This window comes from Leptonotus elevatus, chromosome 1 (genome assembly GCF_054856555.1).
Source record: "Leptonotus elevatus isolate MCC_2025b chromosome 1, RoL_Lele_1.0, whole genome shotgun sequence".
In the NCBI taxonomy this organism is placed as follows: Eukaryota; Metazoa; Chordata; class Actinopteri; order Syngnathiformes; family Syngnathidae; genus Leptonotus; species Leptonotus elevatus.
In genome coordinates, this window is record NC_141239.1 from 572,403 (window position 1) to 584,672 (window position 12,270).

General features: G+C 40.4%; 1 protein-coding gene and 1 long non-coding RNA gene across 9 annotated transcripts in view; one reads left to right on the forward strand and one right to left on the reverse strand.

Moving 5' to 3' along the window:
- best4 (bestrophin 4) overlaps window positions 1-9,411 on the forward strand; it is a 43,283-nt gene extending 33,872 nt beyond the window's left edge. For 3 of the 6 annotated variants that reach the window (XM_086074546.1, XM_086074555.1, XM_086074572.1), the window contains 8 exons: window positions 624-849; window positions 4,582-4,682; window positions 6,069-6,302; window positions 6,399-6,553; window positions 8,241-8,318; window positions 8,394-8,627; window positions 8,694-8,848; window positions 9,027-9,411. In XM_086074546.1, coding sequence (XP_085930672.1) covers window positions 698-849; window positions 4,582-4,682; window positions 6,069-6,302; window positions 6,399-6,553; window positions 8,241-8,318; window positions 8,394-8,627; window positions 8,694-8,848; window positions 9,027-9,201 — 1,284 coding nt within the window. In that variant the 5' untranslated portion in view covers window positions 624-697 and the 3' untranslated portion in view covers window positions 9,202-9,411. The remainder of the gene's footprint in view (window positions 1-623; window positions 850-4,581; window positions 4,683-6,068; window positions 6,303-6,398; window positions 6,554-8,240; window positions 8,319-8,393; window positions 8,628-8,693; window positions 8,849-9,026) is intronic. The other 3 variants (XM_086074562.1, XM_086074580.1, XM_086074538.1) reach the window with 1 other exon arrangement.
- Window positions 9,412-9,529: 118 nt separating this feature from the next.
- LOC147180227 (uncharacterized) lies at window positions 9,530-12,139 on the reverse strand. 3 transcript variants are annotated; one of them, XR_015096440.1, is made up of 5 exons: window positions 11,933-12,139; window positions 11,519-11,598; window positions 10,984-11,045; window positions 10,239-10,581; window positions 9,530-9,992 (listed from the first exon to the last, which is right to left on the reverse strand). It is a non-coding gene; the product is annotated as an uncharacterized LOC147180227 (long non-coding RNA). The 3 variants fall into 3 exon arrangements; XR_015096441.1 differs by having other exon boundaries at window positions 9,530-10,250; window positions 10,531-10,581; window positions 11,933-12,051; XR_015096438.1 differs by having other exon boundaries at window positions 9,530-10,581; window positions 11,933-12,050.
- Window positions 12,140-12,270: the final 131 nt, after the last annotated feature.

Sequence of the window (12,270 nt, forward strand, 5' to 3'; positions counted from 1 at the left end):
AGTGGCAAAATGGCCGCCTTCTGATATCGATAAAAAATGGTGGATTATGCTGCCTAACTTTTATTCCACAAACGCAATATGAACCAGAATACCGTATTTAGACCCGAGGGGCTGCATAGAACATATTGTCAAGAATTATTTTATTTATTTATTTGAGGAGGGGGGGGGCAACAAAAATGAGTTTGACCCCCTGTCATAAATGTTGAATTTTATATAAATAAAATCAAGCATTATCTATTACTGTATGTCTCTTTTTTATCACTAACTTTCCTAAAACAACAAACTATAATAATAGCCAGTTAAAATAAAGAAATATATATATATATACAGTATATATATCATAATCTTACATAATCATAAAGCGTCCATTCATCATTATTCCGTTTGTGAAGCTTTGCTATGCTGGCAGCGAACGGCGCCTTTTATGAACTCGTTGTCAGCAGCGATAAGGTTGATTTGTGTGCAAGTCGTCTTTGGCTCGACGTTCCCAGCTCAGCCGTGACACAAAAAGGCGTGTTGTTCGATTGTGCGACAAAAGGACACGCACACGCGGGCGGGGGGGCTTTAAATGCGGAACCTGAGGAGCAAAGAGCTTCTCTTCAGCTTCCTTGTCTCCTTCGCAGGTGAGCCTCCAACGTTGGCGGTGGTCCTCAATTTCTGACCTTGAGCCCACCCCCCCCTATCCTGTTCTTCAGGCATGACGGTGTCATACACTCTTGAGGTGGCCAACGTGAGGTTCGGGGGCTTCTCCAAGCTCTTGTTCAGGTGGAAGGGCAGCATCTACAAGCTGCTCTACAAGGAATTTCTGCTCTTCTGCGGGGTCTACGTCTTTTTCAGCACGCTCTACAGGTGGGCCGCATCTTCATCTCGTCCAGATGTGGACATGCTTATATATCGTAATACGGGATTGTGTTCTTACTAGGGAAGGAACGGCAATATCGTGATATTGCGATATTAAAACTGCCGCGATATTAACACATTCATTGCCATTGACGGCTATAAACGTCAACATTTCATTTGAACAGTTTCTATTAGTTTAAAAAAAATCCCACTTATGTTAACAAGAGTATGAAAACCTAGAATTTTTTTATTGAACATTTAGAACTGATATAAAATAGTGAAGCCATGCAATTAATTACAATTAAAAACCCTAATTTTTGATCATCTTTTTTTAAATGAATTTATGGCAGTGAATGAGTTCAAAGCAGCACATCTGTTTAAAAAAATCTGGTTGATTTCCGGTGGCTAGTTTTTTAGTGCAGTTTGATTTTCACAAGGCATGTTTTGGCCCTTCTATGTTTAAAATCCACGCTAATGATGATCAGACGAAAGGGAACGTAATATGCTTGTGAAGCGAGTCAACGTGTGGAGGAAGTCAAGTTAGCAAGTAAGTGCCACAATATGAAGTGTTATTACAGATTGTCGGTCGTGAATATGCATTGCTGTTATGTACAAAAGCACAAAATTGTGCTTTTTTTTTTAGTATGAGCTCTTTTTCTTTTTACAATATCACGACCTTTTTTTTTTTTAAATATCTGCATCCTCCCCACAATATCGTGATAATTATCATACCGTGACATTCATATTGTGATAATACACTGAAAAATTGATAATATTTACTTGAAAAAGCTTCGTAAAGATTGATGCACTCAGAAATTCTAAGTACATTTTACAAAGAGTTGAATTAGAATTGCTGATGTGAACAAACTTTAATCGATTTTTTCTAGCAAACACCAATCCCCATTTTTTTCAGTGTGTCGTATCGTGATGTTTGGATATCGTTACATCCCGAGTTCTTACTGTTGTTTTGGACCAAATATCACAATGATACTGCATTGGAATCAGGGTTGGGAGGGTTACTTTTAAAATGTAATCTGTTACAGTTACAAGTGACCTGCTAAAAAAAAATGTAGTTAGTAATGTAATCCAAGTACCAAAATATTAAAGTAATGTAACTGGATTACTTTTGGATAACTCTAATATTGAGTATGCTCATGAAGACAAAATCAAAATAAATATCACCACAATATTTATTCAATGTGCCCCTGCTATTTGCGGGTGATAGGAACCCGGGCAGCCGACAAATCCTTGTGTAATTAAAAAGCATGTAGGCTATTGATTGATTGATTAATTGATTGAAGGCCATATTTTTTTTTTTGAACTGTCACTGAAAGCAACCACACCTCACAGTTGGACAGACAGACAAATAGACAGATAGACAGATAGATGATCTTTTATCCCAGTCCCAATTTTCGCCGTGTATTTGTCGTGTATGATGTTTAAATAGTGAATTGGCGGGAGGAAGATTTGTTTGGAAGGTGTAACTCACGTTATGGTTGTAGGCTAGCGGGCTAGCTAGCAAGAAGCTACAGCGCGTAGCATGCCGCTGGACTCTCAGCTCAAACTTTCGCTCTTACAGCAAGACGAGTAAGTTCCAGTGAATACCGGTCGCCATTTCCTCCTCCCGCCTGTGAAGCTTTTTCAAACTGCCCGCGTGTGGACGACAGTCAGTCAGTTCGTTCGTCCCCACCTCCCCGACATGTGCCACTCGCGCTCTCTCGCTGTCTCTCTCTCTCTCTCTCTCCCTCGCTCTCTTTCGCACTCTCTCTCATCGTAGAAATTGTAATCCTCAAAGTAATCCCCATTTTTAATAATTGTACCTGTAATCTGATTACTGTTTTTTTCCCTGTAACTGTAACAGAATACAGTTATATATATTTTTGTAATTTGATTAGAGTATAGATATCCTCAGCTTAATATCATTTGTAAATTATCATTGGCCAAACATCATAACATAGTATCATGATAATAAAGGGATTATTGACAAATATCATGATATCGCATATAGAATTTTTATTGGTATATTTGTGGACAAATATAGTCATATTGTATTAAGATCTAATTGGTGCCAAATATGTGATATTATTGGATGATTGTTATATACTTGTCAGGGGAGTCCGGAGGATTGAAAGAAAGCAGCGAGGGAGGTCAGGTGTGCTTACAAAAATGTTTTATCAACAAAACATAAAAAGAAGACTCGACTTACTATCAAAAACAAAAGCCATTCAAAGAAACAAACGCTTCGACTCCACTTTTTCAGGATTGCCAGGACGTGGAGCAAAAGCAAACGAAATGATCCAACAAGAACTGAACAGAAACCAGGAAGTAAATACAAACGAGACAATGAGAAACACGCGCGATACAAGTGGCCGAGGGTTCTGATTGGCAGACACGGGGGCTGAAAACAGGTGGACACAAAACCATAACGAGGAAGACGTGAACCGCAAGAAAAGCAAAAGCAAACAAATACGGATCATGACAATACATTTTATACTTTTACAAAAGGACTCAAAACTTTCCTGGTTTAATAAACTTTTCCTGGTTGAATCTTTTTTTTAATTGACAGTTTTTTTTAAACTCATTCACTTCCATAAATTCTTTTTTTTTTTTTTAAAGATTATTAAAAATTTGGGGCAAAAGGCGATTAATTTTTTTTCATTAAACTCGCATGACTTCACTAGTTAACTCACGATTAAAAAGTGTGTGTGTGTGTGGGGGGGGGGGTGTTAAACTAATAAAACTAGTTCAAATGGATTTTTTACGTCAATGCCAGTGAATGAATTTAAAAAATAAATATTTAATTGGGGGCATCAGGCGATTAAAGTTTTTAATCGTAATTAATCGCATGACTTCACGAGTTAACTCGTGATTAATCACAAATTTCATATCTGTACTAAATGTACAATAAAAAAATCTAGGTTTTCATACTCTTGTTGACAAAAGTGGAAAAAAATGTTAAACTAATAGAAATAGTTCAAATGAATTTTTGACGTTTATAGCCGTCAATGGCAGTGAATGAGTTAATTTCCTGTGTGCTTTCATTGTTTTTATTGTTGCCTGTACTGTGACTGCACTTTGAGATGTCATTTATAAATGTAAAGCGCATTATAAATAAAATCTGCTATCACATTATCATTATTATTATTATTATTATTATTTAAATCTCAAAGTTAAAGCGTTAACTCATTGATTAATCACAAAAAATGATCGCATTCATCACGTTTTAATTTAATTTTAACCGCAGATGATCCTTTAGCTTGACAGTTACGTGAAAAGGAAGCGCAGGTTGCGTTTTGGCAATAAACGTGACTACATGCTTTCAAGTCAAGCATTTAATAAATGTTTGCGGACGACATTCGGAATATTTGTTCATGTCAAACGACTGAAGTCATTTTTTTCTCCCATTTTCAATGATGCAAGTAATGAACTTGTTAGAAAAAAAGAGGAGGATGAGCATGCGCGGTGGATCAAAGACGTCCTCATAACATTAAATGTCGAAAGAATGAACACATAACAGGCGCGCTTCAAATTTGGCTGGCAAAAAAAATGTGATTAAAAAGTCTTAATCCAAATTCTAAAATGTGATTAATGTGATTTAAAATGTTCATTGTTTGACAGCTCTATTATTATTATTATTATTATTATTATTATTATTATTATTATTATTATTATTATTATTCTGACCAGTATCAATGCATATTGATATTTGACTTGGGCTTGTTTTATTGTTTTTCAACGCAGGTTGATGCTGACACCCAAACAGCAGGATGTCTTTGAACGCATCGCCCTTTACTGTGACCAATTCACCAACACCAACTTCATCCCTGTTCTCTTTGTCCTCGGTAGGTATAGTTTGTGAGGGGGGGGGGGGGGGGGGCATTTTGACACTCTCATGCAGTGGTTCTTAACCCCAGAGGTTGGGCAGAGGTCAAGACACACACCTGACTCAAATGATTCGTGATGATACGCCGCGGCATGTGATTTCTTTAATATGGTAACCGCTTCATACTATGTTGAGCAAAAACAAAAAAAGGAAATTGGTGAGTATAAATTCATATATGTCATGGAACGTATGGTGTTCCACAGGGTTCAATTCTGGGGCCTCTGCTGTTTTCATTGGATCGGATGCCCTTGGATTCCATCTTAAGAAAACAGCGGCGGCCATTTTAAAGTGCTCTCTCAATGTCGAGTCGAGAGATGGAAGGCGTGATTTGCACTGCCAACGAGCTGTCGAGCAAAACTAAAAGAACACAATTGGTTTTAAAGGGGAAGTCAACCCCCCGCCCCTTTTTTTTTTTTTACAATAATATGTTCTATGCAGCCCCACTAGTCTAAATATTGCATTCTGGTTAATATCGCGCTAGTGGAATATGAGTTAAGCAGCAAAATCCAGCCGCTTTGATCCATCTCAGAGGCGGCCATTTTGCCACTTGCTGCCGACTGAAGATGGCATCAAAGTTGCTCAGGTCTCGGGTAACCACCAATCCCAACTCAGCTTCAGAAAACAGGTGAGCTGTGATTGGTCATTGCCTGAGCAACTGTGATGTCATCTTTCGTCGACAGCAAGTGGCAAAATGGCCGCCCCTTGAGTTGGATGAAAACGGCTGGATTTGGCTGCTTAACTCACATTCCACAAATGTAGTATGAATCAGAATGTCATGTTTCGACATATAACATATTATTGTTAAGAAATGTTTCAGGTTGACAAAATAGTATCATTGGTATTGTTAGAGTAGACAATTTAGAAGACGATAAACCAGCTGTAACGCCACCAAACAGACAGAATTTCACTACGTGGATAAAGATCTCCACTTACCGGAATTAATATGGCGCCAGAAATTCCGCCCGTCGGGGAACGCCGCAGCCTGCTCTACGTCAACAACGCCACCATCCGTTTAGAATTCAGCGTCGGCGGTCACCATTTGTTAGAGTAGACAATATTAAGTATTGTACTCTTTGTGTGTTCAATTAACTGAATGGTGAGATCCTGGTGAAAAAGTCCCTTTGCAAAGGTATTTATTAATTACCAGAAGCTTCTGATCACACATTTGAACAGAGCACTGCTTGGGTGACTTCAATTGTGTGATCAGAAGCTTCTGGTAATTAATAAATACCTTTGCAAAGGGACTTCTTCACCAGGATCTCACCATTCAGTTAATTGAACACGCAAAGAGTACAATACTTAATATTGTCTACTCTAACAGTATCACTCATCTTTATATTTGCAGGCTTTTACGTAACCTTGGCGTTTAATCGTTGGTGGGGTCAATACACCAGCTTCCCGCTGCCCGACAACCTGATGATGGCGGTCTCCGGGAACGTCCACGGAGCGGACGAGCGGGGCCGCCTGCTGCGGCGCACTCTCATGCGATACGCCAACCTGTCGTCGGTGCTGATCCTGCGCTCCGTTAGCACCCGAGTGCACAAGCGCTTCCCCGCGCTGGAGCACGTGGTGGAGGCCGGTGGGTATCGGCGAAACATCGGCCGCTCGCTTCTATGCATCTAAAAAAAAAAAAATCACAATAATAATAATCATCTTGATCGCGTTTGCTGTCGAGGCTTCATGACATCGCGCGAGCTGACGATTTTGGAGTCGCTGCACTCGGACTTCAACAAGTACTGGATGCCGCTGACCTGGTTTGCCAACCTGGCGTCCGAAGCGAGAGCGGACGCCCGCGTGAGGGACGACATCGCGTTGAGGCTCCTCATGGATGTGAGCAAACTTTCATTTCACCTTCACGTGAAACGATACGGTATCAAACGTATCCTGTGTTCATATTTTGCTGACGAGCAAAGTTCTTTGTCATCGTAATATTGTGATATTACAGCATTGGTATCATCAGCCAAGTACCATATTGTTGTTGTTGGCTAAGTATCATGATACTGCATCATGATATCAGTACAGTTGGACAATTTTGTATCGTGATTTCTGTGTCATTTGAAAAATAACATCATCAGGATACTTGCTCAAATGTAATGATAATATTGTGACGTTATTGGTTTTGGTGGCCTAATGTTCTGGTTTTGACATATGAATGTTTTCATTCACCAAATGTGTGCTTGTGATGTGACATATCACGTTATTTGCGGCATTGTGCAATAAAATACCGTGAGCAAAATATCACAAATATCATGGTATCGGTATTGTTGGCAAAATACCGCGATGCCGATTGTGATGTTGGTGGTCGAATATCATAACAATAACCTATTATGACTATTTTATTGATCTCTCTATTGATAATATCTCGATACCGTATTAGGCTATTTGTCCAATAACACCAATATTACCACGATGCTTTATCGTCATGATAGGTCATTGTCATGATATTCGACCAACAAAATGGTGAAATTTTGCCAAAGAGACAACACATGATGCTATATTGTCTAGAGATAGATCGATATGGGTTTCTCAGGGCCGATACCGATTATTAGTAGTCAAGGACGCCGATAACCGAAATTTGGAGCCGGTATTTATTTTCACTGAAAGGGAAAATATTGGCTTCAAATTAAAAAATATACAAATTCCAGCTCTTATTTTTGGGGGGAATTTTAAAGCACATGTTGATTTAATTATTTTTAGGGTTCTTAAAATATTGGAGTTTACAAAAAAGTCTTAGTCATTATCAGACATCTTTGTTAGAAAAATCGAACAAAAAGTTCCAGGGTCTCCCAGGGGCAGTAGCATATATTTAAAGGTTAAATACAAACTTAAACAATTGTTTTCTACAGTAAATAAAGTATTCCACATTTTCAAAATATCTGAAGTATTACATTTGTACTTATCTCAGTTTTAATTTCAATCAAAAAAAGAAGGTGCAGAGAATTCCCAGGGTCAGCAGCATCTCTGAAAATTTTAATAATTAGTTCCCTGAAGTTAACACTTTTTAAAAAATGGATGAATTATCGGCCATATGATTCTTCAAAATGGCCGATGCCGATATTGGTCAAAATGCTGAATATAGGCGCCGATAATCGGTCTATCCCTAATATTGTCCAAACCATATCAGGATACTTCGTCAACAATAATAAAATATAATATGAGTCTGTTGTCGATGGTCTTTCGAAATTTTCTTGCGACAAGAAAGACCATTAAAACTCTAGGCGACCATTAGCTAGTTTGCTAACAGTTAGCCTAGTGAGTAGGGGCGTGCCAAAGAATCGGTATTCTCGTTTAGTACGCTTCAAAATCGATTTTCTTGACATTATTTTATACTGTCTTCCCTGTGTTTGTGCGCGCCTTTATTGGGAGCGCTGTTCATGTTGTACACAATTTGGCCACTTAGGGGCAGTGTGGTTCCACGCGGTCTGATACACCGCTAAGCCACATTAGAGAGTCGAAGGAAAAAGTCACAATCAAGTTATTCCAATAAAAGAGAAGTCGTGTTTGGTTGTCTTTGTAGGAGCTAAATAACTACAGGGCCAAATGCAGCCTCTTGTTCCACTACGACTGGATCAGCATCCCTCTGGTGTACACTCAGGTGGGACAACCACGCCTCCTCCATCACCTCTTTTTTTTTTTTTGTTGGCTGCCGCTCAACTATCTTGTGACGCAGGTGGTGACGTTGGCGGTCTACTCCTTCTTCGCCTTGTGCGTCGTCGGCCGCCAGTTCCTGAACCCGGACAAAGGCTACAAGGGCCACAATTTGGACCTGTACGTGCCCGTCTTCACGCTACTGCAGTTCTTCTTCTATGCCGGATGGCTGAAGGTGGGAGAGCTGATCATCAACCCGTTCGGCGAAGACGATGACGACTTCGAGACCAACCAGCTGATTGACAGAAACATTCAGGTGCGTGCGTTCAATCCCGCCATCTTTTTTTGAACACGTTACGGTGGCTGACGTCGTGTCTGTAAGGTGTCCATGCTGGCTGTGGATGACATGTACCAGAATCTGGCACCCCTGGAGAAAGACAAGCACTGGGCCCAAAGACATTTCTCCGTCCCTTACACCGCGTCCACCGCGGCGGACCGCCTCAGACCCGCTTTCAGAGGCTCCACCTTCGATATGAGGTCTGTGGCTTCCTCAGATCGTTGGCCGGGTTCGGCAAAATAGCAATATATTAGTACTCTTGGTCAAATAGGACAATATTGACATCATTGGCCAAACGAATGCATTGCTAGCCGAGTATACCGTCCAAATGTGTGCGATATCCTTCTGAATACAAAAAGGAGTCGTCCTTATTTGTAGGACGAGCTCGGAGGATCTGGAGCGGGAGCCGCCGGCTGACACTTTCACACTGCGGGTGTTCCCGCCAGAGGATCACCAAGATGGCCTCCTGCGGGGTGGCAGCCTTCCTTCGCCGGCGGATGTGTCAACGCGTTTGATGGAGGATGAGGGTCCTTTCACAGAAGAAAATGACTAGAACCCATGCAGGAGAACCCTGAGAACACGTTGGCCGTAAAAAAATCTAAGCGAATAAAACCTTCACAGGCGACGTTTACCGAACCGCGGTGTAACTCACCCTTTGAAGGCTCCTGAACAGTTCACCTTGTCTGTTCTACGGGTCACTGTTCTCACTATCAATGGTATCCCGTTTAATTGCAATTAATAAAAAAGGGTCAGGACAAACGCCCCCATTGGTTTAAAGGAATCAGAATTATTTTATTTTTGAGTACGTAGATGACATTCAGTTTTCAGCCATCAAATTCAGGATTAATAAGTGAAGACAAAAAATAGACTCATACTACAAATAGTGAGAAAGTAATGTCAGTTTATTGCAACAAAAAAAAAAGCCAGTGGGAAGTTTATAGAGAAAGTTCGATCAAGTAATTGTATTTGTCAGACACACAATTTAATAACACTTACACAACATAAAATCTCACAAAGCCAAACATTGCTTGAATGCAAGGCTAGCCCAAATTAGCCACAAAGCTAAATAAGGGTTAGCGCCATCTGTCATCTGGAGTAACAAGTCTCTTATGGGCAAAAAATTTAAACTGGCCTACAATATGGACATAGTCTTTGTCCCACGCTTTTATTATTGCTTCACAGTAATTTTCCACATTTCCATGTTTTCCCATTTGAACACCAGGCATCGTTAACAAAATCCATCCATCTCCATCTCAGGAAAACAACCGTCACAAGTCAAGACTCCAAGCGCAATCCTCGTCGCCTCTGGAGGAAGAAATTGAGTCTCGTCAGGAGCCCAAATCACTAAAAATGAAAAAAGCAAAACATTTAGGACAGAGAAGTGCTGCTCGCCGCCACATTTGAAGACGACACTCGCGATGTTCCAGGGCTGCAAGTCGGGTTCCGGTATACTGGATTTGTACACAAACCCGTGCCAGCCCTGATTTTTCTCCCAGTGCGAAGATTCCACAGCAGAGAAGTGTTCTCTGGCATGGCAGTATGCAACTGGGGTTTTAGATTTACCTTTTGAAAATAATAATAATCACGTACCTGAAAGCAAGTCTTCAGTCATCAAGAGTCCAAATCAGTAAAAAAGAAAAAGAAAAAAACCACATTTAGGGCAGAATGAAACACCGCTCACGTTATCATTTGAAGACATTAGCAATGTTTCAGGGCTTTAGTCAGGCTCTGGTAAAATGGACGTTACACAAACCTGTGCCAGTCCTGATATTTGTTTTCTCCCAATACAAAAAAACCACAGCAGAGAAGGTGGTCTCTGGCATGGAAGTGACGATTTGGGATTGACATTTGCATATTAATAATAATCATTCTAAAAACACACCTGAAGTCAGTCTTGACCCTTGACACGTTCAACGAAGTGTTCCGTGTACCGCTGGAGACAAAACGAGGAGCCAATTATAAACGCATGCCCACAAAAGTGACCTTGCGACTGCAAATGGTTGTGCTCAGGGTTCGGAAGTTCACCATGTTTAGTCTGCATGATGTGTTAGAAAGACATCAGCGCACACGCGATAGGCAGGCATGAGCCAGTGCAAGCTTCCGACGATGCGGTAAAAAAAAAAGATCGCAATCCGTTTTGCTGTTGCAGCCGTTTCCATAATGTTCCATTGGACACACTTTGCATGTACATTAGTAAAAAAATAATAAAAATTCTTAAATCAAATCAAAATGTAGTATAGCAGGAAAGGTGCTTTATTCTTAAAAAAGGAAAACGGCACCTTGAAACTAGTAGCTGGCCCATGCCTACATACATAATCAAATAAATACAACTCACCTTCAGTTATCATGAAGAGCAACATCTGATATCACGTCATGGCCATCAGCCGCAAAATCCTGCTGCAAGACAAATTTAGCAATAATTGGAACCGGTTGCACTTTGTTGACAGACCAACAAATTGTTGGGAGAACAATAGCGGTGCTTAAATAGGCGTTACCAAAACTTCGCGGCCATATTTTTGAAACGTTATACTTCAGAATAAGTCCAAAATCGCAGAACGCGTGCGGTGCATGTTCAGCCCAGAACTAGGCCCGCTCCGGGGAAAAGTAGGGACGGGCCACTCTTGGGCCACCCTCTGCAGTCAGTTCAGCAGCAGCAGGTTCCAAAACAGAACATGCTGAGCTTAAGACGTGCAGAGACTTTCTCTTCCAGCACTGTAACACTGAGCCAGAAAACGTAGCCTGGGCAGCTGACTGAGTGCTGGTCGGTCGGTATTAACGCATACAACTGTACCCAAATACGTTATTTATTTGCTGCTATCACAAGACCAGTTTGAACCTCTTACTCTCGTCAACACGACAATGTCATTTACCTAAGTGCAAGGACACACATCTTGCTCGTTTCATCCAGCGTCTACCGCGCTGCCTTTTTTCCACCGGGACGCCTTCATGCCTGAAACAAAAGTTGGAAATCAGAGATGGTCTCAAAATGCGACATTTAATACTGTTGACGGTCAAACGTTAACCTACGTTTAAGACGCTGTAGATTATTCGTAAATAACATTGCATTAACATTGTGCGTTTAATGTGCTTTAACCGCACAGAGAATCCATTAAATAATTAGCTTTAGCTTCCATTAGCTTTAGCCGTGCATTCGCTTGCATCGTGGCAACCACGTGCAAGGATTTCCGTCAACGTTAAATATCCTGATTTAAACGGCATATTTCCATAAACCATTTTTAATGAGAAAAATCGATCACAAAAAACGTAATGCATTAAATTCCTACCAAAGTGAGCTGCACAAGGAAACATGCCCAATGTAGCAAAGGATCTAGCAAGAAAGAAAGACCGGAAGTCATGCGCCCCCTGTTATACGGTCGAACGCTGTGCATTGTGGGAAAAGTAGGACGTCCTAAAATATCGCTGACTGGCATTTTTTTTTTAAATAAATATTCTAAATAAGCTTATTATCCACCCTTATCTGTTTGTTTGTTTTTTTACATTCGTATATTTATGTTGATTTCGCTTTCTACAGTAGTTTGTATTTTATCAGCATTCTCTTTTGGTAACAGTGTCTCATAAAATACAACATAAGCAAACAATTCATATCTAATATATGTTCTTT